Source organism: Phocoena sinus, chromosome 3 (genome assembly GCF_008692025.1).
Source record: "Phocoena sinus isolate mPhoSin1 chromosome 3, mPhoSin1.pri, whole genome shotgun sequence".
In the NCBI taxonomy this organism is placed as follows: domain Eukaryota; kingdom Metazoa; phylum Chordata; class Mammalia; order Artiodactyla; family Phocoenidae; genus Phocoena; species Phocoena sinus.
The window spans coordinates 82955987-82983514 of record NC_045765.1 but is presented as its reverse complement, the minus strand read 5'-3'; the positions used below and the strand labels follow the sequence as shown (position 1 = coordinate 82983514).

At 42.0% G+C, this 27528-nt stretch overlaps 1 protein-coding gene across 1 annotated transcript in view; it reads left to right on the top strand.

Moving 5' to 3' along the window:
• The first annotated feature begins 676 nt into the window (after positions 1–676).
• The window catches only part of MAN2A1 (mannosidase alpha class 2A member 1), a 164121-nt gene continuing 137269 nt past the window's right edge, over positions 677–27528 (top strand). The window contains exon 1 of the mRNA XM_032627990.1: positions 677–1837. Coding sequence (XP_032483881.1) covers positions 1703–1837 — 135 coding nt within the window. The 5' untranslated portion in view covers positions 677–1702. The remainder of the gene's footprint in view (positions 1838–27528) is intronic.

Here is a 27528-nt window from a genome sequence, read left to right as displayed (position 1 = left end):
GGAGCTCGGCCCTGGAGCAAGTCTGGTATGCTGCAAGAGCCTGCCTACCAAGGCACCAAAACCAGGTAGCAAAATACTTTTCTTCCTGTAATGTCTCTTCAACATCCTCTACGGACAAAGCTTCAGCCCCTGCTGGCAAAGGTAAACTTACTTTAAAAGGCCCAGATCCATTTTCACAGTGCAGTCAAAAAGGGTGAATTTGGAGTTGAGAGGCAATAAATCAATAACCGGCACAAGCAGGCTCCCCTCACAGACTTTTGTAGCCAGACGTCTACACCTGTCTGGAGTGTCCTTCGGCAGGCTCCTTTCCCTCAGGTTTCCCCAGACGTCACCAAAAGCCGCGGAGGAAAAGATGAGTCTGAACAGAATTCGCAGCCCCCTTCTCCTCACCGAGTTTCCATCCAAGGCACCCCAGGCCTGGGACCGCAAGGACAGGAAACCTGGGCAGTGAAAAGGAAGTGGGGAGAAAGCGCAGCAGAACTGGGCTGCTGGCGCCCCAGGGTCTCTCACGGCCTCAACTTGAGCAATACCGCCTCCCAGGTCACAAAAGCAGTCAGAGGTCTTCCCATCGCTGGGGGCTCCGGCAGGCCGACGCGGGGCGGGCCCTGCGAGCGGCGCGTTGTGATTGGGCGCCGGGGAGCCCGCCCCCTCATCCCGGAGCGTCGGGAGGAGGCGGGGCCCGCCGCCTGCTCAGCTCCGTGGCTGCCGGCGCCTATTGACCCAGCGGCCACTGCACCGCTGCTGTCTCCTCCTGCTCGTGGCGGGCGGTGCAGGAGCGCCGAGTGGCGCTGGAGAACCGGCGTTTCTCCGCCGCTGCCGCCGCCATCTCCGCATTTGCGGGGCGGGAGGGAGGGAGGGGACTCGCGGCTGCAGCTGGAGCGGGCTTCTCTCCGGGGAAGGTCCTCTCCTTGCTCTCCTTTTCCTCCTCCGCGCGCCGCCGCCGCCCGCCCCCTGAGCCCTCCGAGCGCAGCCCGGGTCCGAGAGCTGAGCGAAAAGGGCGGTGGGGGGCGGGAGGCGCCGGCGGGCGGACGCGCGCTCGGAGGAAACTCCTGCCGGACCCGTGCGTCCCCGCGCCCAGGGTGCACCCCGGCCCGGCCTCAGCGGCGGCGGCGGCAGCAGGAAGGGGCTCAGTCGGGGGAGGCGGGGGCGGTGCCACGGGGGCGGGCCCGGCTGTCCCGGCGCTAAGTTGTGGGGCCCGGTTCCTCCCAACCTGATTTCTTTCCCCACGGCTCCTCGGACCCAGTTCCGCGCCGCAGAGCCTAGAGCCGCCGAGCCCGCACCTCCTGGGTGAAGAGGACACGCCTGCCCTGGTCGAGAAAACTTTTCCTGCCGACTTGGTCGGGCGACGGTGGCAGGAAGTCCAGACAGCGACCTTTCCTCCGCCTGCTCCGCGCGCCCTGCCGGGTGCCGGCGCTGAACTCGAGATCTAGTTTGAGCGGGCTCCTTCCGGGCTGCAGGCGAATCCCGCCTCAGGAGGGACGCCCGGCCCCAGGGAGGGCGGTGGGCCGGGGCGAAGGCCAAGGGCGCGTGGTGGCGCCGGAGATAAGGTGCGGAGCGCCGCCCGGACCCGCATCCGCAGCGGAGAGCGCGGAGAGCACAAGCCCAGGAGCAGGGAGCCTCCGGCGGCCGCTTCCAGGAGTCCACAGTCCGCCTCTTCCTCCGGGTGAGGACAGTGCCCTGGCCCCGAGTCTATCGAGGAAAAATGAAGTTAAGCCGCCAGTTCACCGTGTTTGGCAGCGCTATCTTTTGTGTGGTGATCTTTTCGCTCTACCTGATGCTGGACCGGGGTCACTTAGACTACCCCAAGAGCCCGCGCCGCGAGGGCTCCTTTCCCCAGGTAAGGAACGAGGAAGTGGGAACGCGGGGCTCCGAGAGGGTAGGGGTGGGGGCCTGTAGTTACCCGGTGCTCCGCGACCTCTCCCTCCCGCCGAGGCTCCGCGCTCCGGCAGGGCGAGGCCAAACTGGAGGAGGCTTGGATCCTCCTCCAGCATGGGCTCCGCAGCCACCTCATCCCGGGCGCGCGGAGTTAACAAAGTACCAGGCGGCGTGCGGTGGCCGGATCGCGCTCAGGGGAAGTGGCCGTGTTTCCGCACTTCGCACCCGGGCTTGTTGGGGTGGTCACCTGCTGGCCAGTGAACCGGCGCGGCGTGAGGCGCTCCCTCGCCGGCGCAGCGCCCACTGACAGCTGTTGGTGAGCCCCTAGGCCCACACAGGGTTAAGTTGCACTTACCCTCTGCGCGCACCCATTCGCGGGAATGGATCAAACAAACCCCATCTGGGTGTTACATTTATTTATTTATTTATTTATTTAAACTGCACTGTCGCTTGAGGAAAAAAAGTTTATTCCGTGTTGTCTAAGGTATGAATCTGTGGGGTTGATTTTAGTGTCGTCATTCTTCAGCTATTACATGGGGTTTGTTTGGAGCGGATGAGGGAGCCTAGTGGGGAAGCGCTTGTTATACTCCAGCCTGTAGCTATGGGGCGCTCAGTCCCGAGGCCGCGGTCAAATTGTCAAACGAGTTGGGAAAACGACCTGTCTTAAGTCTTTTATCTCAAGTTACTAAAAATAAGCAAACGGAGACAATCGGTTCTGTTTGGGAGGATATACCGCGTGTGCAATTTGTTTCAAGTTCTTTGCCAATGACCTGTACGATCCAGAAATTTTAGTAAAACTGGGTATTGGGTAGTATCCCCTGTAATGAATGAACCGAAGAACTCAAAACGCTGACAAGCTGATTTATCAACTACTTCATTCAAGGGTAGAGAAACGTAGGACGTGAACAAGTTGGTGTTTTTTTGTTTGTTTTTCTTTTGTGTGACAGTGTAAATGACCAAAGAATATTCTTGCCTTTTGTTCTTGTGAAACGCTAGGACAAAAAGCTTGAGTTTAATGAAATTAGACTACTAATTTTACCTGAATTATTATGAAAGTGAAAAAAAGACCCCTTTGTGGATGGTGTCATCAATACAGAGCATTCAAAATGCTTTGCAGACGAGAGATATTAAAAATCTGGTTGTAAACAGATGTATCAAAAAATTTAAAAGCTTCTGCTTTTAGGTAGTATTATAGAGAAAATAGTTTACAGTTTGTCCAGTGCTTGTTGATGAGATTGGATAAAACAGTTAAAAAAAAAAGGCACGGGAGGGAGGAAGGGTAAACCCTCTGAAGCCAGAGCAAGAGGAGGAATTCTAAGCCTTTTTAAAATATGTTGTACAATTTTGGGGCTTAACTTACTATGATTTTCCCCCCAGTAATCCTATTTTTTCGAATTTTCTCCATTACAGGAAAAACCATAAAAACTGATAGATTTTACTTAAAGTGTTATCTTGAGTAATGTCCTTTGGCTTTGGCTTAATGAACACTTCTCAATGATTTATGCACACATCTGGGGCTGGGGTTCTCTGGCAACCTTGACATTTTACTGTTTCTAAAGAAGTGAGTGAGTCATTTGGTTACTGGGACGTCTTAGGCGAAGTCAATTCCAATATTTTAATATCCAGCCCTAGTCCTTGTCAAGGGGCTGAAGTTCTGCTTACAACATAAAGCATTTAATGGAAAGTGACAGTGGCTGCTGGAAGAGAAGGCCCTGTGTATATTCTGTTTTGTGTGCAAGGGGAGAGGGTTGGGAAGGTGGAACGTTTTATACTTAAGTTTGCCGTTCTCAGATTTTCAGTACTGGCTTTTCGGTGCAAAAGGCACCTTTGCTGATTTAGTTTTGGAGAGCCACTGAATCCCCACGCAGGTGGACTGGATAAATGCTGTATAAGCCTAACTCTTGTATGTCTGATATCAGCCTGTGTGTCTTAGTCTTACATGGTAAACTGCATTCACACAATCACCACCCAGTAGGTGAGGAAACTTAGGCACAGAGAGAGTAACTTGCCCAGAGTCACACAGCTAAGAGCTGAGATTTCAACAGGCAGCCTTTGGAGTCTGAGCTCTCAGCCACTATGCTGTACTGCCCCCTTTAGTAATCCTTTGCCTACTGTTTAGTCCCCCAACTTGCTTGTGGAAAATAGAGCATAATGCTCTGCAGCTCCTTAGCTTATGACTTTTTTTTTTAAAGGAGTTTTTATTATGAAGCCCTAATGAATGTGCTGCTTTTTTTTTAAGCCTTTTTTAAAAAAATTAAGTGTTTGATTTTGAGATAATTGTAGATTCACATGCACGTATAAGTAATAATACAGAGATCACATGTATCCTTTACCAGTTTCCCCCAGTGGTACCATCTTGCAAAACTATAATATAGTATCACACTTTGGATATTTATATCTTGATACAGTCAATATACAGAATATTTCCATCACCACAAGGACCCCTTACATTGCCCTTTTATAGCCACAACCATTTTCCTCCTGTCCCTGTTCCCTTCTAGCCCCTGGCAATTACTCACCTGTTCTCAATTTCTGTAATTTTGTCATTTCAAGGATGACAAGTGAAATCATGTAGTGTGCAACCTTTGGGGATTGGCTTTTTTCACTCAGTCTAAATCTCTGCAGAGGCATCCAGGTTGTTACATGTTTGTTCCTTATTATTTTTTGCTGATGTTATTACCTTTTCATTTTTCTTTTGTTCCTTATTATTGCTGAGTAGTATTCCATAGATAGAGCACAGTTTGTTTAACCATTCACCCATTGAAGGACATCTGGGTAGTTTCCAACTTGGGGCAGTTTATTTCAAATAAAACTGCTATGAACGTTATAAACATTCACATAAGCCCTCATTTCTCTGAAAAATGCCCAGGAGTACAATTGCTGGGTCATAGGGTACAGGCATACCTCAGAGATATTGCAGGTTCAGTTCCAGACCACCGAATGTGCTCCTTTTTATGAAACGTTTAATGGTTGAGATTTATATCTCTCCCAGAATGTCTTCTAGCTCACTTGAGAGCTAAACATTATAATGAAAACCATTATGCAGCATAGCATCCTAGCATTTGAGTTGATTTTTATTTTTTCACTACTCCTAACTCCTATGTAAATCTTAATCTGATGAGAACACCAAGCATAGCAAAGCTAGGTTGCACTAAATTATATTTCTTTGATGAGTTTGGGTATTGAATTCCTTAGTTTTAATAGAGCCAAGCTAGTCAGTCACTATAAATCATTTTGGGTGTCTAGTAGAATGATTTCTCTAGAAAGGGATTGATTTCCTCCGAATTGTCCATTTTAGTTCCTTCCAGTTAACATGGAACCTTACATGGTCCATCATGTAAACAAGATATGTTTTAAAACCGTCTTCAGTTGAGAGCAGTCTATTTGCTGTTATTCTGGGTTTCTTTCTTTTTGCCTCCTCCCCAAGTGTGTTTTCCACCACTTGGCCAGACTCTGGGGTGGAAGTGGGCCCAACTCTGGGTGCTCTAGGTTCTCCCACCCTGGAGCAGCTGCCTGCCTCTGAGATAGTCCTTGGAAGGCTTTCCCCTGTGCTTCCAGGAGGAATTCCTTTGAGGCCTTGAGGCAACAGGTGGCTTTGTCTGTTTTAGCTTGTGTGTATTTTAGGGTTAATAAATCTCAGCTAGAAAAATTAATAAAAATTCCACTGTGAATGAGAGGCTGGCCAGGGCCTAATGCCCTGAAGGTGCTTTGAGGTAATGTAAGAATTCGAGCAGATGGAAAGGAGAAACATTGTTAAGGTCTTTCTGAAATTCTTCATCACTTCCTACAAGCGATTTCACAAGTTGCTTACTATCTACTTTGTGTATAAGAGGATGGCTTGTTAATGTCTTATGTTTGAATCTGCAGAATTAATGACTCAGGTTTTGTATAACAAATGATCGATCTTTAAATAACTAGTATAGCATATGGTCATAGCGATTCATATTAACCCTTGAAAGTTCAGAGATCGGGACTGATGGAGAATGTGAAAGTGAAGTTCAGATTTTATCTTGGTGCCCAGAAAACATTTATCAAGTGAGAAAGTGTGAATGTCTTTAAGTATTTGATTGAAAGATGTTGGTAGGTGGGGACTTTTATGTCTTTTTTTTTTTTTTAACTTTTACTGTGAAAATATAATACACATATAAAAACATGCTTAAACACTTTACATCTCTAGTACTTTCTTAAGTGTTCAACACAGTATATGTTTAATTAAAGTTGACCTCAGTCCCCCAGTTGTTTTTTCTTGCTTTTAAAAATCTGTGAATCTTAAGAATAATAAATAGAAAAATACGATTTTTCTTGCTTCTCCACACTCCAGTGCACTCTATTTATAAACAATAGCTCTTGTTGGGGTTTGTGCAGGTGTGTGGAAGGAAGTTTGTTTCATTCCTTGGGGTACACTGTTTGAGAGCTGTGACTTTTGGGAAGTGATGGAACTTTGACCTTGACCTTGGTGACAACCAGGGATTTAGGAGAAATGAGTGCAAGAACATGAAAGCCCCTGAAAAGGGCTGTTTTCCTTCACCCCCTCCGGAGTGGAGTCCAGCAGTCCTTCAGGACTCCTCCTGCCAGCATGTTTCACTAAGACTCAAGAGTCTTCCTATACACGAACTAGGACAGACAGTCATGACTGCATCTGGTCTGAAGGCTTAAGTTTATTATTTTTTAAATTGAATTGAATGTGTTATTCCCAGACCAGCACTGCTGTCAGGACCTAAACAAATACTTTTGCTTGGGAGATGTTGCAATCCTGTTTATCTGAAGGGGATTTTCTCTGTGACTCATTAATTAGCATTAAAGGATATCTGGGCTGTGGGCAAAACATTGACTAAAATTACCACTTTTATTTGTTGTTTTTTATTTTGAGTCAGCTGTTGCTTTTGGTGATAGCTGTTTAAACTTTGGCCTTTTTTGACAGACTGGACTAAGTGTTGAGATTGTCCTAGAAAGAGTAGTTCAGTAGCTGCTTCTGATTCCCTGTTTTTACTCTTAGTTTTCTGAGTCCAGCAGTCTTAGTTTTCCCTTGTTGTTCCCTCACTTCCATGGAGATCTGTAAGAAAATGGGAGGATATTCAACAGCTGGGATATAATCTCTGGTTGCTGGGTTATAAAGGCCTCATTGCGTTTTTGGCCCCTTCCGTCCTGGTGGTCATATTCCTGGTAGATCAGCTTTTATAGTACATGTGGAAGAGAGGAGGAGGAACTCTAAAGAGCAAATTTTGCTTCTTTTCACAGTTGTGATTAGTAAGTTGATCAGGAGAGGAAGTGTAGACCATTTTAGCTAAAAGGGGTTTCTGTTTCAGTTATAGGTGTTACACCAAAGCTGCTAATTTTAAGGTTGAAACTGTGTTTAGGTTCAAACAAGTTTGAGGGACGATTGTTCTGAAATGGAGTTGAGACCTAGTGCTTGAGTATTGCTGAATTTACCTTGTGATAGGGAGGAAGTAAATGATTTGATTTGAGTACACTCAGTCTCTTGAGGTTACAATGTAGCTTTTCTGTGAGACAGTGTATTTAAGGTAATGCTATTTGTATTGCAATACTTCTGTGCAGACCAGTGCATAGTAGGTATCTAGTAAATATTTCATGTTAAATTTGTAAATTTAACACGTTATATCTAAAGAAAAGATCAACCTTGAAGAAAGCTAGTTTAAACGTGTACATCTCTACCTTTGGCTGCCTCACAAACTCTTTGCTACTGACATTTGGGGCTGGATTCTTTGATGTGGGGGGCTGTCCTGTGCATCACAGGATGTTTAGCAGCATCCCCGGTCTCTACCCAGTATATGCCAGAAACACCTTTCCCCAACTTGTAGCAACCAAATGTGTCTCCGCACATTGCTGTATGTCCCCTGGGGGAAAAAAAAAATCAACCCTGTTGAAAACCACTTTGGCTGCAGTCTAGCCAAAGGCCTATTCTTTATACCCATAGCACTTTGTTAGCACTTTGCATTTTAGGAAGGAGTGATCAAAAGGCTTAATTCTTTTTTTTTTTAATTGAAATATAGTAGAGTTACAATGTTGTGTTAGTTTCTGGTGTACAGCAGAGTGATTCATTTATATATGTGTATGTGTGTGTGTGTGTGTGTGTGTGTATATATATCTTCTTTTACACATGCTTTTCCATTATGGCTTATTGTGGGATATTGAATATACTTCCCTGTGCTATCTAATAGGACCATGTTGTTTATCCATTCTATATATAATAGCTTGCATCTGCTAGTCCCAAACTCCCAGTCCAACCCTTCCCCCCTCTCCCTTGGCAACCACAAGTCTGTTCTCTATGTTTGTGAGTCTGTTTCTGTTTTGTAGATAAGTTCATTTGTGTCATATTTTAGATTCCACATATATCGTATGGTATTTGTTTTTCTCTTTGTGACTCACCTTATTTAGTAGGATAATCTCTAGGTCTATCCATGTAGCTGCAAATGGCATTATTTCATTCTTTTTTTATTTCTGGGTAATAGTCGTGTGTGTGTATGTGTGTGTGTGTGTGTGTGTGTGTGTGTGTGTGTGCCATATCCTCTTTGTCCATTCATCTTTAGATGGACATTTAGTTTGTTTCCCTGTCTTGGCTGTTGTCAATAGTGCTGCTGTGAGCATAGGGGTGCATGTATCTTTTTGAATTATATTATAGTTTTGTCTGGATAAATGCCCAGGAGTGGGATTGCAGGATCATATGGCAACTCTATTTTTAGTTTTTTGAGGAACGTCCATACTGTTCTCCATAGTGGCTGCACCAATTTGCATTCTCACTAACAGCGTAGGAGGAGGGTTCCCTTTTCTCCACACCCTCTCCAGCATTTGTTATTTGTAGACTTTTTAATGATGGCCATTTTGACCGGTGTGAGGTGGTATCTCACTGTAGTTTTGATTTGCATTTCTCTAAGAATTAGAGATGTCGAGCATCTTTTCATGTGCCTATTGACCATCTGTATGTCTTCTTTGGAGAAATGTCTCTTTATGTCTTCTGCCCATTTTTTGACTGGGTTGTTTGTTTTTTGAGTTGTTTGAGCTGTTTTTATATTTTGGAAGTTAAGCCCTTGTCAGTCACATTGTTTGCAAATAATTTCTCTCAGTCCATAGGTTGTCTTTTTGTTTTGTTTATGGTTTCCTTTGCTGTGCAAAAACTTATAAATTTGATTAGGTCCCATTTGTTTATTTTTGCTTTTATTTCTATTGCTTTGGGAGACTGACCTAAGAAAACACTGGTACAATTTATGTCAGAGACTGTTTTGCCTATGTTCTCTTCGAGGAGTTTTATGGTGTCATGTCTTGTATTTAAGTCAAAAGGCTTAATTCTACTACTCAAGGATAACTAGCATTTTTTTGATGACTGAAATGTATCCTTTCACTAGATGCCCCAAATTCACTTACATTTTTAGGATTCTACATTGCACTATGTTATAGAAAATACAGGGGTAGATTATGTTCATATGGAAGTTCAAAATGGAAGATTATTGTAGTGAAACTTAATTTAAAAAAAATTGGACCATGCTTATTATTCTGAGAAAAGCATTTGGTCAAGTGATAGTAAATAGACCACGTTTTACTTTCTGCAAGCTTAGTTAGAGTTTAACAGTAGTCTAGATTTATTCCCCTTGCCTTTTAACACAGGAAAATAAGATATATTGATTAGTAATAAGGTAGTATGGAAGGCATATGCAAAAATAATTTGAGTTGTCTAAAGCTTTCTCAGGCAAGATATTTACTTTCTTCAGTGTATTACTTGTTTTATTTCTGCTAATTCTGATGATTCTGGTTACTGCATTTTGTATTCCTTTTTGAGATTAGAAAAAGCAGGGAAAGAAACTGGAAAATAAAGTGGATGGAGACTTCCTTCCTGTTCATTTCATTTGGTTCTAAACAGCCTTTTTAAAGAAAGGGGGTGGAGGTAGGGGTAGGAAAAGAATGAAATTCTGGGCAAATATTCTCCTTCCTTCCCTTTTGTCCGAAGGCCTGTGGTCTTGAACTTTGCTGAAGTCAGCTAACTGTGGGCCCAGTCTGGCCTGACACCTGTTTATGTAGGGCCACAAGCTAAGAATGATTCTTACATTTTAAAATGGTTAAATATGTCATGACATGGTTACACTCATTCCTCTGTGAATCGAATCATCTCTGGCTGCTTTTGTGTTACAAGGGCAGAGTTGAGAGGTTGCGACAGAAAGCGTAGCCCACAAAGCCTAAAATATTTACTGTTTGACCCTTTGCAGAAAAAGTTTGCCAACCCTTGGTTTAAACCGTATTTCTCTGTTATTAACATTGGAGGCAAATAGTGTGGTTAGATCTGTTGAAGCAGAGGTGGGTTAATTAAAAACAAAGTTCTCGTAAACTGGTTATTAGGTAAGCATTACTCAAACTTAGTTTGTGTTTTGAGAGTGTGGTTTAAAACTTGTGTTGTCTTTGTGTTTCATAGATTTCCAAGGGTCCTTGGGGAACTTCTGTGCTAGAGCACGGGCGTGCTTGACATGTTTAATTTGTTTCCCTTCTATCACCTGAAGATTTCTCACTCTGGGACCGATCTGGGACAGAGGGTTCTAGGGCATGAACTAAGCAAAATTGATCCATAGTCTTGAGATTGCAAACCATGACTTTATTGTGTCTTGGATTTGCTGTAATTCACAGATGGGCTGAATTCAGAGCCTAATCTGACTCCTTGGGTTGGTTAGTACCGTGGAAGGAGAGCCCAGGTCCTTCTGCAAAAGGTACCTTCTGCCAAAACCATAGATCTAGGCCGGAACTTGGCAGTCATCTCTGGGACCCCGATGACTGCTCAGCTTGAAGGCAAAGAACTGACTACCAGGGTGTCTGCAGGGGCACTGTGCTACTCTGGTTATCCAAGAGTAATTAATTCCTGCTAATTTTGATCCTTCTTCATGCTTCTTAATGATTATGTGTGACTTTCATCATTCCTGTGGCACAGGCCACCATCCCGTTTGTGTCCTCAAAGACTTTACTGTCACCATTAAAATGTAGTGCACTTCCTCTGAACAAAATGAGTGTAATGCGTCTCATTGAGTGCAACTTTTAAGTGGTTTCTTTTTTTCATTTTCAAATATATGCATGTGTGCATTTTTCACATGTAAGTGGATTTCTGCACTGGCTTCCTTTGCAGGTAGTTGCCTTCAGAAGTCCAGCAAAATCAAATGCTTTTTGCAAAGGCAGAGCAGGTCCCAAATGAGACGTGATCCTACCAGTGAACATTATTGTCCTGAATCAGGAGTCTGGAGAGCCGGGAAACTTGCCAATTTTTTTTTTTTCTTCTAAATACATGTTTCTTCCAGGTCTGATGGTGTTTAGTTTTGTAATGGGAAGCTCTTCCTCTTCAGGATGAAGCTGTACATTGGGCCTGAAGGTGTACTTTGCAGCTTTACCCTCTTTTCCCTCCTGCAGGTGTGGAGGAATCTGGAATTTATTGGTCCTGGCCTTTGTGGCAACATTTTTACCTGTGGAGCGTTAGAGGATGGAAGCCTGACAGTCTGAATCATTCTCAGAATTATTTTCTACATAAAAGAAGTCCTGAATTTCTGTTTTAGGAATCAGTGAGGTAGTCATTCTCTTAGCAGTCATCAGTTCCCCAGAAAAGTCATAATAGGAAAGAGTCATAGAATTTTTGGAGGGCCCTTCCAAGGTTAGGTAATTTAGTCTTTGATTTTTCAGATAAGGACACAGACGTGTAAACTGGACCTCAGCAGTTTTGTTTTGGTTTTTTGGCTTAGGTCCCATAACTAGTCATAGCATACCTGGGACATGCTTGCTGTCCTGTAATTCAATGATCTTTCGTTGTACTACAGCCAGCATATATTTGATGACTCACTATGCGTTAGGTACTATGGAAATTGTGATAGACATGCCAGATATATTATTTGCTTTTTGATAGAGCTTCTTAGTTATTTGAGGAGACACAACTGCCATTTCTGAAACAATTAGAGACAGTTGAGTGTTATTTAGTTATTCTTTAGAAGAGTTAATTTAAAAAAGTTAGAACAGTGCCTGGCATGTAGCAAATGCTCAATAAATGCTAACTATTACCAATGAACAGAGGTTTATATAGTATCTGTTATGTATAAGGCATTGTTGTAGGTTCTGGGTATAAAGGAACTAAGAATAAAACAAGAGTCCATGATCTTAATTTATATTCTTAATATAAGGGCAAAGGCCTTAAAGAGAATTCAGAACTAAGTTCGTGTAATGGCCTAGCTCCAACTGACCAAAGGACATGGGACAGAAGCTAGGCTTTTCTGATTGGGTAGGACTTTGAAAGGAGAAAAGACATTCCTAGTGTGAAGTACAATGCTTCCGAAGGCTCGGAGCCTGGCACAATGAGAAGAAGTAAGGAGGTTGGTTTGATTTATAATATTTGGAGCTTATAAAGAGTAATTGGGAAAACTCAGCAGGTAGTTTGGGATCAGATTGTGAATTTTCCTGAGAGCCAGTGGGAAGAGTTATGAGTTGGATGGTGGTGAACCATTCGAAGTTATTGGGTATGTCAGGAAGCTGCTTGAGAAAACCAGTGTTGGAGAATTAATTTCATAGAAAATTTTAGACCTGGAAGGGAGCTAAGAGAATATTAAATCTAAATTATTCCGGTAGCAGGTGTGTAGGAAGACTCAGAAGCAGGAAGGCAGCTGAGAATCTGTTTGAGGTAATACAGACATAAGGCAATAAATCCCTGTACCAGTATTGAATTGGCTGGAATCAAGAGGAAGAGGGAAAATGTGGAGACATTTTGCAAGAAGAAGTATCGGGCTTTCTAACAGATTTGATAAAGGGTAATGATGGGTGGCTTGAGTAAAAAAGGTTCTCCCACCTTTTTCCTTTGGGGCATTTGGAGACTGCTTGTAGTGCTTGCAGAAGGGGATAGTTGGAAGGATAAGCTAGTTTGGGAAGCCAAGTTCAGTTTCGTTTATGATGAGGTGGATGTGAGTGGAAATAGCCAAGTGGGCTGGAGTGCCAGAGGGAGAGATCGGGGAAGGGAGATGCTGATCTGGTATCATCAGCACAGTTGAGAATGAATGAGCTCACATGGGGCCTTGTGAGAAGACAGCAGAGAGCCAAGTAACATTTCCTATAGCCCAAAGCTATGCTTCTTAGATTAAGATTACTGTGTAGCAGATGTTAATAAAATGCAGCAGCTTGTATTCAAATTGTCAGAGACCAGTTCATTGGTCAGCATACCTCAGAAAAGGTAAGGCTATCATAAGGAAGGATTACAAAGAAGGATTTCAGTAGGAAATGAAAAAAGGCCCATTTCACCTTTGGCCCAAATTATGGGACTAAATTATTTTTTCTAGGTTATAAGAACAAAAAATAGATTACTGTATGTGTGTGTGCATGTGGGGTGTGTGTGTGCACGCGCGTGCGTGCGTGTGTGTATGTTGGGGGGTGGGGGAGGGAGAGGGAGGAAGAGAGATTTATTAAAGACCAAAAGGCAGCACTCTAAGCAGGGGCCTCATAGCTCAAGGTTGTTCTGAAGATCAAACAGATTTCTGAGGATACCCCCAAACTGCCTGTTGTTTATAGCAAAGAAGAGCCTGTCCCATTTGAATGGTGGCTAGCCTCATGTCCCTCACCCCAGAACTGAAGAAGAACTCTTTGTCCCCAGACCAATTAGTGAAAATTTGTAGGGCCAAATGACAACACTCAAGATGCAAGATATTGGGCTGGCCAAAAATTTCGTTTGGGTTTTTCCATAAGATGTTACGGAAAAACTCAGACGAACTTTTTGGCCAACCCTGATACTTCTTGTGACTTTCAGGGGAGATCTAACCAATAACTGTTTAAAAGAAAAAAAATTTGAAGAACCCAAGAAATTAATATCTTTAACTCATCTCTGATAGCTGATAGTATGATATTTAGAAGTTTGCTATTTTACATTCTTTTATGTTGCATTGTGCCTTACTATTGCTTTTGTTGTGTCTGTGGTATTTATCGTGCTCCTCCTTGCCCTTGTAGATCAATTGGTTCAGACCGATTTTTTAAAAATTTATTTTATTGAAGTATAGTTGATTTACAGTGTTGTGTTAATTTCTGCTGTACAGCAAAGTGATTCAGTTATACATATATATACACATTCTTTTTCATATTCTTTTCCATTTTGGCTTATCACAGGACGTTGAATATAGTTCCCTGTGCTATACAGTAGGACCTTGTTGTTTATCCATTCTGTATATAATAGTTTGCATCTGCTAATCCCAAACTCCCAACCCATTCCCTCCTCCTCCCCTTCGGCAACCACAAGCCTGTTCTCCATCAGACTGATTTTTACAAAGTCACTAGGAAAGGATTTGTAAAACTTTAGAATATTTGATGCTTAGAAAGAAAAGTAAGGAAATTCAGAATTTATAATAATTCAGGTGGGACTTGCCTAAACACCTGTCTCTTGTCTGTAAGGAATAGAGGGGCTTATTCGGGAAATGAATAGTATAAACAAGACTGAAGGTAGGCTGATTATCTACTTAATACAATCCTGCCTTCAGAGATTCCCCAGAACTATTTCTGTATGAAAAACCGTCTTAGACATGCCAATTGCATTTATTTTAATAGGCTAACACTGTTTAGGTTGATTTGTTTTTTCCATTTTTGACAGTTACTTTCTTTTCACATTAAAATTGTGTTCCTCAAAATTACTGTGTAAAATTATAATATGTCGATAGAACTTTTATTAGCAGATACTAAAATATATGTCATTCCTTCATGGAGAATGAGTTAGGTAGTATAAATGGATTGTGCATAATAACCCTTGTGTACAAAGACAGGCATATGTCAAAAAATATAAGATAGGGGCTTCCCTGGTGGCGCAGTGGTTGAGAGTCCGCCTGCCGATGCAGGGGACACGGGTTCGTGCCCCGGTCCGGGAGGATCCCACATGCCGCGGAGTGGCAAAAAAAAAAAAAAAAAAAAAAAAAAAAAAAAAATAAGATAGATTAACAACATAGACCAGAAGTCTTTGATCAGATGAATGCATGACAGTATGATCCTGGTTCCTTGGGAATTGTTGCAGTCTGAAAGTGTATCCCATGAACTTTTATGCATGTTCTTGGGTGGGATACATTGTTGACATATTATTTCAGAGTACTATGTGTAAGGATAGAAATTCCATTAAAATATAAAATATGTTTTAGAAGAAAAATTAGTATGATTTTTTAAAAAGTTACAAAACTATAAAGAAAAGTAATGTCCCATGGAAGAGTTTGCAAAGTGCTGAATTAAAGAATTCTATTAGTCAACACCTAATTTGCTTAGTGCCACTTAATTGCAGTTATTAACTATATTTGAAAGTAATAAAACTGTACTGTATGAAAATATTTTATAACGTAAACATTTTGTGCTGCCTGCAAGGCCTTGTTCTCATAATCATTTTTTAAAAGATACCTGTTTTGCAGAATTTCACTTTATACAGTGGCTCGGTGCCTAAAATGTGGCCTCAACAGGAGGTGGTTCCTGTGCAGCTGCACTGGGCTGCTGTGGATGGGGATGATAGGGTTCCAATTCCCGTAAACATCTGGAAACCCATAGGGTGGAAGGAGAGCTGTGTCCTGGAGCCCACAGAAAGCTGCCAGCAATTGGAATCCTGACCGTACTTTGGAGGTGGTGAGAGAATGGGATTACAAAGATGGGGAGAACCACTGTGGTCTGTTGTTTTTCTGGGTCAGGGCTGGGATCCTCTGTAGTGATTCCAGCAGCTACAGAGTGGTTACCCACATGCAGCCAGGAGGAATCTTTTGGGTTCCCTGAAGGAAGCAAGGGATGGTGAACTTGGAGTCCCAGCTCTTCCCTTCACAGTCACTTGGCACTCTATTCATATACCTACATCCAAGTAGCCTTTGTTACTGTCACACCTAGGCAGGTGTGAGATTTATGAATGATGATTTCCAGGGCAAAGAGTGCCTTGGCTCTTGTGTTTTGGCAGGGTATTATGTAATTAAGTATTCTTTGTGCTCCCACGGTGAGGGCATTTATTTCTTTGAATGCACAAGTAGAAGCACAAAGACAATACCTTGGAAGAGATTCAGGCATGATCAGCTCCAGGTCTGGGTAAATCACTGAAAGGTCATTTGTAATTGTGGTTTGTGGCTTGTTGATAGAGTAGTAGAGTTACATACATAACTGTGGCCACAGCCTTATTTCACACTCTTTCTGGCCTCAGCACTGCACATCTTAAGGAGTGGAGTGGTCACTTGGGTGACTTGTCATTTTATCAAACCAAAATGCTTTCCTGTCACGTGCCTGAGATCTGACTAAATAGCAGGATTTTTCTGTATAGTAGCATAGCAGCTCACTGACGTGGAACTAAGGCAATAACGGTGACACCCCTGCTGGAAATACAGACTCTCTTTTACCAAATCACTGTTCCTATATTTAGCTTTAATGCAGTGGTTCTTAACTGGATATGTGTGAGAATTGCCTGGTGAGCCTTTTACAATGATAAAAGGCAGATCTGTGCACTCTCTCTCTGGGTAATCCCATTCATTCCCACAGCCTTAAATTCATATTTATACTGACCACTCAAGTTTATATATTCTCCTGACTTTCAGACTTGCATGTCAGTGTGACACCACTGTTGAGCTATCTAATAGTTCCAGAATGGAACCTTTGCCCCTCACTCTGTACCTTCCCCAACATTCCTTGTTTTCTTAAAATGCCACCCACTATCCTCCCAGTTCCCCAGCAAAAACCATCATCCTCCCAGTTGTCTCAGCAAAAATAAGGGGCCATTTTTCTTGCTTTCCTGCCCCCCAGACCCCCACCCGCACCCCGCCCAGTTCATCTGTCCTGTCAAATCCTTTCACATTCCTCCACCTCTGCTGCCTTGGCTCGACCCTGGCTACCTCGATGTTTACCTGGCAAACTGCAGTAACCTCATCCTCCACTGCTTCACTGCAGCACCAGGATAGCTTTAAAACACTTTTTGTTCATTGATCCCAAAACTGTCCAGGATGAAGATACGGATGTTTCTTTCCCTGAAAAGTATTTTGTAACCATAACGTCTTTTTCTGCCTCCTTTATTCAAAGATAGTATGTAGTCTTGTTAGATCAAAATATGCCCCTGGGAAACAGCTTATAAAGTCACATGGTCTCACCTTCCTTGCTCCATTGTATGGGCTCTCAGCTCCTTAGGCTCCCAGCTGTCTGCCTCTTCTGATGGGCATTTGGGCAGACTTCCACTCACAGGGTCTTCAAGTTTAAGGATACTTGCTGAGCTTTATATAGGACAGCTCTCTGCCAGGTGTATTACTTTCCTAATAAATCACAACAAACTTAGTGGCTTAAAACAAGAAAAATGTATTATCTTACAGTTCTGCAGGTCAGAAGTTTGGAAAGGGTCTTATTTGACTAAAATCAAGACGTTGGCAGGGCTGATTTCCTCATGGAGACTTTAAGGGAGAATCCATTTCCTCACCTTTTCCAGCCTCTAGAGGCTGCCTGCATTTGCTGCTCAAAGGTCCCCTTCTAGCCTGGCATCACTTTCACCTGCTCTTCTGTCTTCATATCTCCTCTGACTGTGACTCTTCCATCACCTTGTTTTCCTTTATAAGGCCCCATGTGATTATGTTGGGACTACCTGAATATTCTAGGACAGTCTCCCCATCTCAAAAATCTTAAGTTAATCACACCAGCAAAGTTCCTTTTGCCATGTAAAGTAACAGATTCACAGTTTTCAGGGATTAGGACATGGACATCATTGGGAGGCCATTATTCTGCCTGCCACACCAGGCACTATTTAAACTGATTTGTGTATGCAAACTAATTTAACACTCATAACCATCCTATGAGTTAGGTATTATTAGTGATCCCCATTTTACAGATGAGGAAACTGAGGCACAGAGAAATTATGTAACTTGCCCAAGGTTATACAGCCATTAATAGTGGAACCATAATTCAAATTTGGCTAGGCTTTATTTTTTATCTTATTTTCCAGCTTTATTGAGAAATAATTGACGTATAACATTATATAAGTTTAAGGTGTACAAATGATGCTTTGATACATGTATATGTTATGAAATGATTACTCTAATAATATTAGTTGACAAATCCATCACCTCACATAATTACCATTTCTTTTTTGTGGCGGGAACACATATGTATATACAGTATCGTTAACTGTAATCATTGTGCTATACATTAGATCCCCAGAATTTATTCATCTTATAACTGGTAGTTTGTACCCTTTGATTAACATCTCCCCGTTTTCCCCTCCTCCAGCCCTGAGTAACTATTAATACCATTCTAGTCTGTGTTTTTATGATTTTTTAGATTCCACATGTAAATGATACCATATAGTATATGTATTTTTTTTTGACTTATTTCACTTAGCATAATGTCCTCAAGGCCCATCTGAATTATCACAAATAGAGGATTTCCTTCTTTTTTTATGGGTAAGGTGTGTGTGTGTGTGTGTGTGTGTGTGTGTGTGTGTGTACACGTGTACCACATTTTCTTTATTCATCTGTTGATGGACACTTAGATTGTTTTGGTATCTTGGCTGTTGTGAGTAATGCTGCAGTGAACATTTCTTTGAGATCCTGTTTTCATTTCCTTTTGATACATACCCAGAAGTGGCATTGCTGGATCATATAGTAGTTCTAATTTTATTTGTTGAGGAACCTCCATACTGTTTTCCATAATGGCTGCACCAGTTTACATTCCCACTGACAGTGCGCAAGAGTTCTATTTTCTCTATACCCTCACCAACACTTGTTACCTCTTGTCTTTTTGATGACAGCCATTTTATCCATTATGAGGTGATAGGTGATATCTCATTGTGGTTTTGATTTGCATTTCCCTGATGATTAGTGCTGTCGAGCACCTTTTCATGTACCTGTTGGCCATCTGTATATCAGCTTTGGAAAAATATCTATCCCTCTGCTCAATTTTTAATCAGTTGTTTTTTAAACTACTGAGTTGTATGCATTCTTTATATATTGGGTATTAACCCCTTATTAGATACATGTTTGCAAATATTTTCTCTTATTCCATAGGTTCCCTTTTTTTGTTGTTGATTATTTCTTTTGCTGTGCAGAGCTTTTTAGTTTGATGTAGTCCCACGTACTAATTTTTGCTTTTGTTGCTTGTGCTTTTGGGGTCACATCCAAAAAATTGTTGCCCAGACCAATGTCAAACATTTTCCTTATGTTTTTTTCTAGGGGTTTTACAGTTTCAGTTCTTATGTTTAAGTGTTGAATCCATTTCAGTGGTATAAGATTGGGGTCTAATTCCATTCTTCTGCTTGTGGTTTTCCAGTATTCCCAACATTGTTTATGGAATAGAATATCCATTCCTCATTGAGTATTTTTGGCTCCCTTGTCAAATATTAGTTGACCATATATGTGAGGATTTATTTCTGAGCTTCTGATTCTGTTTCATCGGCCTATGTGTCAGTTTTTATGCCAGTACCATACTGTTTTGATTACTATAGCTTTGTAGTACAGTTTAAAATCAGGAAGTGTGATGCCTCCAGCTTTACTCTTCTTTCTCAGTATTGCTTTGGCTTTTTGAGGTCTTTCATCATTTTATACAAATTACACGATTTTTTTTCCATTTCTGAAAAAATGCCATTGGAATTTTGATAGGGATTGCATTGAATTTGATAGGGACGGCGTTGGGTAATATGAACATTTTAACAATATTTGTTCTTTTGACTCATGAACAAGGGATATCTTTCCATTTGTTTCTGCTCTAATATTTGTTAATTCCTTCCTCTGCTAACTTTGGGCTTAGTTCGTTCTTCTTCCTCTAGTTCCTTGAGTTGTAAAGTTATGTTGTTTATTTGAGATCTTTCTTTTTTCTTAATGTAGGCATTTATCACTATAAACTTCCCTTTTAGAACTGCTTTTGCAGCATTTGCTGGGTTTTGGTATGCTGTGTTTCCCTTTTCATTTGTGTAAAGGTATTTTTTGATTTCCCTTTTGGTTTCTTCTTTGACCCATTAGTTATTCAGGAGTGTGTTATGTAACTTCCACATATTCATGAATTTTCCAGCATTCATTCTGTTAGTTCATTCCTAGTTAGATTCCATTCTGGTGGGAAAAGATGCTTGATGTGCTTTCAGTCTTCTTAAATTTGCTAAACTTGCTTTGTGATCTGTCGTATCATCTGTTCTGGAGAATGTTCCATGTGTGCTTGAAAAGAATGTGTATTCTGCTATTGTTGGTTGAAATGTTCTATATATGTCCATTAGGTTCATTCGTTCCAAAGTGTGGCTCAAGTCCAATGTTTCCTTGTTGATTTTCTGTCTGGATGATCTGTCTATTGTCAAATGTGAGGTACTGAAGTCCCCTACTATTATTATATTGCCTATTTTTCCTTCAGGTCTGTTAATAATTGCTTAATATATTCAGGTACTCCAATGTTGGGCACATATACATTTAGGAGTGTTATGCCTTGTTGACTAATTGATTGCTTTATCAATATATAATGACCTTTTTTTTCTTTTTACCATTTTTGTCTTAAAGTCTATTTTGTCTGATAAAATTATATTTACTTCTGTTCAGTTTTGGTTTCCATTTGTACAGAATATCTTTTTTTTTTTTTTTTTAATTGCTAGTTTATTTATTTATTTTTTTGGCCAGGTCACACAGCTTGAGGGATCTTAGTTCCCCAACCAGGGATCAGACCTAGGCCCCGGCAGTGAAAGCACTACGTCCTAACCACTGGACCAGGGAACCAGGGAATTCCCCAGAATATCTTTTTCCACCCCTTCACTTTGAATCTGTGTGTGTCCTTAAAGCTGAAGTGAGTGTTGTGTAGCCAGTATATAGTTAGGTCTTGCTTTTTGTCCATCCAGCCACTCTGTCTTTTTTTTGTTTGTTTGTTTGTTTGTGTTTCGTGGTACGCGGGACTCTCACTGTTGTGGCCTCTCCCGTTGCGGAGCGCGGGCTCCAGACGCGAGGCTCAGCGGCCATGGCTCACGGGCCTAGCCACTCCGCAGCATGTGGGATCTTCCCGGACCGGGGAACGAACCCGTGTCCCCTGCATCGGCAGGCGGACTCTCAACCACTGCACCACCAGGGAAGCCCCGACTCTGTCTTTTGATTGCAGAATTAAATGCATTTACATTTAGAGTAATTACTGATTGGTAAGAACTTACTAATATCATCTTGTTGTCTGGCTGTTTTGTAGTTCCCTTGTTCTTTATTCCTGTCTTGCTGCCTTCCTTTGTGACTTGATTTTCTGTAGCAGTATGCTTTGATTCTCTTCTCTCTGTCTTTTGTGAATCTGCTGTAGCATTTTGCTTTGTGGTTACCATGAGGCTTACATAAAACATTTCATAGTTTTAACAATGTATTTTACGATGATAACTTAACTTAGATCACACACAAAAACTTTACCCTTTTACGCTCCCCTTTGAAGTCACAATTTACCTCTTTTTATATTGTGTATCCATTAACAAATTACTGTAGCTAGTTATTTTAATGCTTTTTCCTTAACTTTTTTTTTGAATTTTTGAATTTTATTTAATTTATTTTTTTATACAACAGGTTCTTATTAGTCATCAATTTTATACACATCAGTGTATATATGTCAATCCCAATCTCCCAGTTCATCACACCACCACCCCCACCCGCCGCTGCTTTCCCCCCTTGGTGTCCATACGTTTGTTCTCTACATCTGTGTCTCAGTTTCTGCCCTGCAAACCAGTTCATCTATACCATTTTTCTAGGTTCCACATATATGCGTTAATATGCGATATGTGTTTTTCTCTGACTTACTTCACTCTGAATGACAGTCTCTAGATTCATCCATGTCTCTACAGATGAACCAATTTCATTCCTTTTTATGGCTGAGTAATATTCCATTGTATATATGTATATATATGTATAACTTTATTTTATTAGAGTTAAATGGTTAGCACTCCACTGTACTATATTACAGTATTAGAGTATTCTGAATTTGACTATATACTTATCTTTACCAGTGTGTTTTGTATTTTCTGTGTTTTCATGTTACTAATTAGTGTGTTTTCATTTCAGCTGGAAGACTTTTTTCAGCATTTCTTGTAAGGCAGGTGTTGTGATGAGTTCCCTTAGCTTTTGTTTGTCTGGGAAAATCTTTATCCCTTCTTCATATCTGAATGACAGCTTTGCCAGGTAAAGAAAGTATCCTTGGTTGGCAGTTTTCTTCTTTCAGCCCTTTGAATATATCATCCTGCTCTCTCCTGCCCCATAAGATTTCTGCTTAGAAATCCACCAATAGCCTATTGGGGGTTCCCTTGAGCGTTACAAGCTTTTTTTCTCTTCCAGCTTTTAAGATTTTTCTTTGTCTTTGATTTCTGTCAATTTTGTTAAACTGTGTCTTGGAGAGGATCACTTTAACTTGATTCGGTTTGGTGACCTATTAGCTTCATGAACCTGATATCCAAATCTCTCCTCAGTTTGGGAAAGTTCTCAGCCATTATTTCATTAAATAAGCTTTCTGCACTCTTCTCCTTCCCAAACTCCAATAATTTGCAGACCGGTTCTTTTGTTGGCATCCCACAGAACATGTAGGCTTTTAAAATTCTTTTTCATTCCTTTTTCTTTTTTCTCTTGATTGAATGATTTCAATTGATCTATCTTTGAGCTCACTTGCTTGGTCAAGTCTGATGTTAGAGCTCTCTACTGATCATTGTATTCTTCAGCTTGAAAATTTCTTGTTTGGTTCTTATATATGTTTTCCATCTCTTCATTGAACTTCTAATTTTGTTCTTAATATTGTTTTTATGATATTGTTATGTTGCTTATCTGTTTTCTCTTGTAACTCTGAGCATCTTTTGAACAATTGTGAATTATTTGTTGGGCAATTCCAGCAAATGTATCTTCATTTGTTTGAGACCAGTTACTAGAGGTTTACTGTATTCCTTTGGTGGAGCCATGCTTCCCTGATTCTTTGTGATCCTTGTAGCCTAGTAAAGGTGTCTGCATTTGAAGAAGCAGTGACCTTCTCCAAACTATGGACTGACTGGTAAGAGAAGCCTTTCACCTGTGGGTGGGGGCATGCTGGAGCATGTTGTGACCCCAGGTCTAGTGGTGCAGAGCTTCAAGTGCAGGGGTGTGTGGCTGCATCAGTTTTGGGGGTCAGTGTGATGTCTCTTTGGCTCAGGCCACTGGATTTCACGACATTGATATGTGTGGTCTCTGGTGAGTGACACAGGGTGTTTTCAGTGGCTACAAGGGCTGTCTGAGTCCTCAGTGGCATCACTAGGTTCAATGGCTAGGTATCAGAGCAGACAGCAGTGATGGCCAGAGCTGGTGGTGTGCACACATTTGCCCATGGGAGCCAGCTGCAGGGGCCAGTGTAGTGGCAGGGCCGGTTGCAGACGTACGTGTATTTGTGGCACTACAAGTCAGGCAGCAAAGCTGGAGCCAACTATGGGTACACTGGTAGTTGCAGGGCCCCTGGGGGTTGATGTGTACTACTGTGACTGCTCCGTCTCACCATGAGCACGCCGCAGTGGAGGCTGGTGACAGGAGCAGTCTGGGGGTGTGCAGGTGCACAGCTGGCAGACCTAGCTGCTGGTGGGCACAGTGTTGCCTGCCGGTGACAGAAGACAGGACCACGTCCTGACCCATAAGGACCTGTGGGGGCCCTTGCGGTAGGCATGCTTTCCCATGGCTGCACAGTCTCTTCCTGGGTGTGTGCAGGTGATGGAGGCTGGTGATAGGCATCAGGTTGGCAGCAGCTTGCAAGTGCACAGCTGGAGGGGCTCCCATGGTAGTGGGGGATCTAGGCTGGAATCTTGCACTTGAGCAGCCACAGAGGCCTGGTTTGGCTGCTGATGTGGTTCCTGGGCTCCAGAGGGGATGGGTGTGGAGGAAGCAGGAAGGGACACAGGGGGCTGGAGTCAATGAATGTGAACACATGTGGGGTGAAAACTGGTGAAATCTGCAGGGGTTCTGTGACTACTGTGCTGGCTATTGGTTCCTTCTTCAGTGATGGAAGCTGCTGGGTTTCTCTGCACAGCTGGTCACTGTGACCTCCTGCTGTGTGACTGCTATTGGTAGCCCCTGCTTTTCTTCCTTGTTCCTAGGTGTCTCTATGTGTGTCTTTGTACAGTGCTCCAAAGGGCTGAGGTTGATCACTTACCCACTTTTCTTTCCCAGCAAGGAGAACTCTTTCTAGCTGTGGAGTTCGCTCTTGGCAGTGAACAATGTTGGCTTGGGGGATGGCATGATGCAGGCAAAATGCAGCTGCTTTCCTTCTTTTTCTGGGTGGTATTCTCAGTTTGTTGTTCCACTGTGTTGCTGAAATTCTGTAAGTAGACTCCAGAGCTCTCCGAGAACTATTTTGTTTGTGGATAGCTGATAGCTATCTAATTGTTGATCTTTGTGGGAAGATGGAGGCTGGGGTCTCCTATGCTGCTGTTTTGGTTATGCTACTCTCTTGACTTGGCTTTAGAGTCTGTTCTTAATCACAGTTGTTGTCCCCCTTCAAAGTAATTTTAGAAAGCCAAACTTTTATTATAGCAGTAGCAGCAGTAATATCTTCTTGAGTGCTTACTTGGTGGCAGGTTCTGTGCTAAGTTCATTTACAGCCATTCCAAGCAATGGGTATTAGCACTGCATTTAGCCATAATGAAACTGAGGCTCCCCAAAGTTAAGCTGTTGTACTTCCTCAAGGTCACAGTGCTTGTAAGTGCCACATCTAGGATTGGAACCCAAACAGTCTGACCCAGAGCCCGTGTGCTTAACTATTTAGCTAAACTGCCTTTACATTTATCTGGTAAAAGGAGTCATTAAAAGTAATCATTATTTGCTGTTATTTAAAAATTAAAATGTGGGGGCTTCCCTGGTGGTGCAGTGGTTGAGAGTCCGCCTGCCGATGCAGGGGACGCGGGTTCGTGCCCCGGTCTGGGAGGATCCCACGTGCCGCGGAGCGGCTGGGCCCATGAGTCATGGCCGCTGAACCTGTGCGTCCGGAGCCTGTGCTCCGCAACGGAAGAGGCCACAACAGTGAGAGGCCCTCGTACCGCAAAAAAAATAAAAAATAAAAAAAATAAAAATGTGGTAAGGTATAATATCCTAGAGCATGAGATGGAGGAGAGTTAATATCTATTTAAACAGATTATCAAAGGGTGCAGGTCTGTGAATTCATGTCACCCTGTGGGGAGTTGAGGGATGACTTGCCAAATGGTTTATTGTCTGCTGCATTCTCTTAGGTATTTCACTAAAATGCATGATGTCAGAGCCATAGGTCCCAAACTTGGCTAATCACCAGAGTCACCTGTGGAACATTACCATTGCAGTTTCTGGGGCCCTACCTGAGATTCCAGGATGAATCCCAGGGATCTGTAATTTTGAGCAACCTTTCCAATGAGTCTAATGGTCACTGTTAGAGCCTTGTTCACCCAACCACATTCACTTCATGAAGGACACTTCAATGACAGAATCCAAGTGCAGAAAAATCTTGATGTGATGGAGTGACATGCTGAATCTAACAAAATTAAATTTAAAGGGGGGAAAAAGCATAAATGAAAGGGGGTATAGATCTAGAGTTGCAGGTATATACACACACACACACATATTGGGGTGAGGTTTTGTTTCTTTGGGTGAAGTTTCTTTTGCATTTTGCCATTGGTGGTTATATAATATACGTGTAATAATATTTCCTCTAGAGTTCTCTTAATTATAAATTTGATTCGGTTGAATGAAGATTTCATATCACTACCATGGTAAGAAGGATTCTAGAATCATCTCAGCGTTCTTTATCCAAACTCCCTCCACCCTGCCCCCCACACGTCAGTTGAAAATCATAGCCCATTGAACCATGGTTACTGAAGGTTGTGAAATCTGAAAACATTTGATTGGACTGTACAGAATCCATAATCTTTGCCCTAGAAAAGGAGACACGTATTTTACTCTACTCACGAGGTCGTGATTGTCACTATGTGACCAAATATGGGTCATTTTTTATTTCATTTCCCAAACAGTCCATGAAGATCACCCTATTATTTAGGACTCCTGATTCTTTTCTTACCTACTTTTTGGGTTACAGTGAAGAGTTTTTCTGGATTTTCTTTCTTTAAAAATTATTAGTTTCATTTTTATTTGTATTATTTTTGGTGTAGGTATATGTGCCAAAAAATGACATTTACTACTTCCTTGTCTTAGGAAAAATGTTACACACTGTTTTTCTGTCTTTTTTTTTTTTTTAAAGTAAATATTTGCATTTCTATTGTGTGCCAAGTGTTGTGCTAGGGATCAGGGTACAATGATGAGTAAAACAACTGTGGTGCTTGTTCTGAATATAGTGATTCATTTAGTGATGAAGATGGGGAAATAGTACATGAATAAAATTGGTAAAAATGCTGTGGAAGAAACAAAAAATAAGCTGACATAGAGTATAACATGAGGAGGCCTGTTTTCGAGAGGATGGCTAGAGAAGACTATGCAGAGGGGACATTTGGAGCAGAAGGGAGCTGGAGCATTCTGTAAAGAGAACATGAACCAAGGTCTTGATGGGATGGAGAGGAGCAGGTTTAGAACTGAGATAAGATCAGGGTGAAGCTAAGTTGGAGGAGAGAGAGAAAGAGAGCAGCGTGGGGAGATGGATATGCAGGTCCTTATTGAGTCTAGTGTGAGGTGTTTTAATTTTTTTTTTAAGTGTGATAAGAAACTAGCACTGGATTGTAATAAAGGTATTACAGCTGAGTAGGGCATGGTTGAAGGATGTGGATATAGGAAATCAGTTAAGAGGCTGCTATACTAGGCTAGGAGAGATTGTTGGTGGCTTGGACCAGTGTGGTAGCAGTTGAGAGGGAGAGAGGTAGATGGATTCAGTAAATATTTTGGAGATAGGATGAATGAACTTGCAGGTGGGTTGGATGTGTGAACAGGGTGAGGAGGATTTCAGGAGTGGCCAACGAGGTAGACATTGAAGCTACTTAGTAAAGACTGGAGGCCTATAAGATGGCTTTTTGGGGAAAGTAATCTTTCAGACTTAAGTTTGAAACCGAAGTGGAGTAGTCAGGTAATCATTTGGATATATGGGTCTGTTTTTCAGAGAAGAGGTCTCATTTGGAGATATAAATATGGGAGACATCAGTACAGAAAATGGAATTTAAACCAAGAAGTGGATGAGATCATTTAAGACAGTATAGAGAAGGCAGATTTCTCAGGAGCTAACCTTGAGGGCCTCCATTGTTTAGATACTGGGGAGAGAAAGAGACTGATAAACAGTTGGCAGGAGGAAAACCAAAAGCATGCGGTGCTGTGAAAAAGTGAAGAAAATATTTCCGGGAGGAGGGAGTGGTCCACTGGGCCAAATGCTCCTCAAGATGATGAGTAAGGGAATGGTGGGGCTAAGGGAAGCACCAGAGTTTATTTTATTAGATAGGTTATAGGATTAAGTTGAACCATAAGAAATTGGTGACATTGGACTATTTTTGGCTTATGAGAATGGCAATTTCATATAATTTGACCTAATATAATATGTTATACTATTGAGGATGAGTTGCTTTTAGAAGGCGAGTTTGATGAAGCAGTGTTGAGGGAGTTTAACCAAAAGAATACAGCCTTTGAGCAATTGGGAGAGATGGGTTTGGAGCTCACCAGTGGAGTGTTGGTCTTTGAAGCGGGGCAGGGAGGCACATATTTTCTCAGTTGTAACAGGAAGGAAGAATGATATGCACATTCAGCCATACTTGAGTGATTACAGTGATGCCAATCCCAG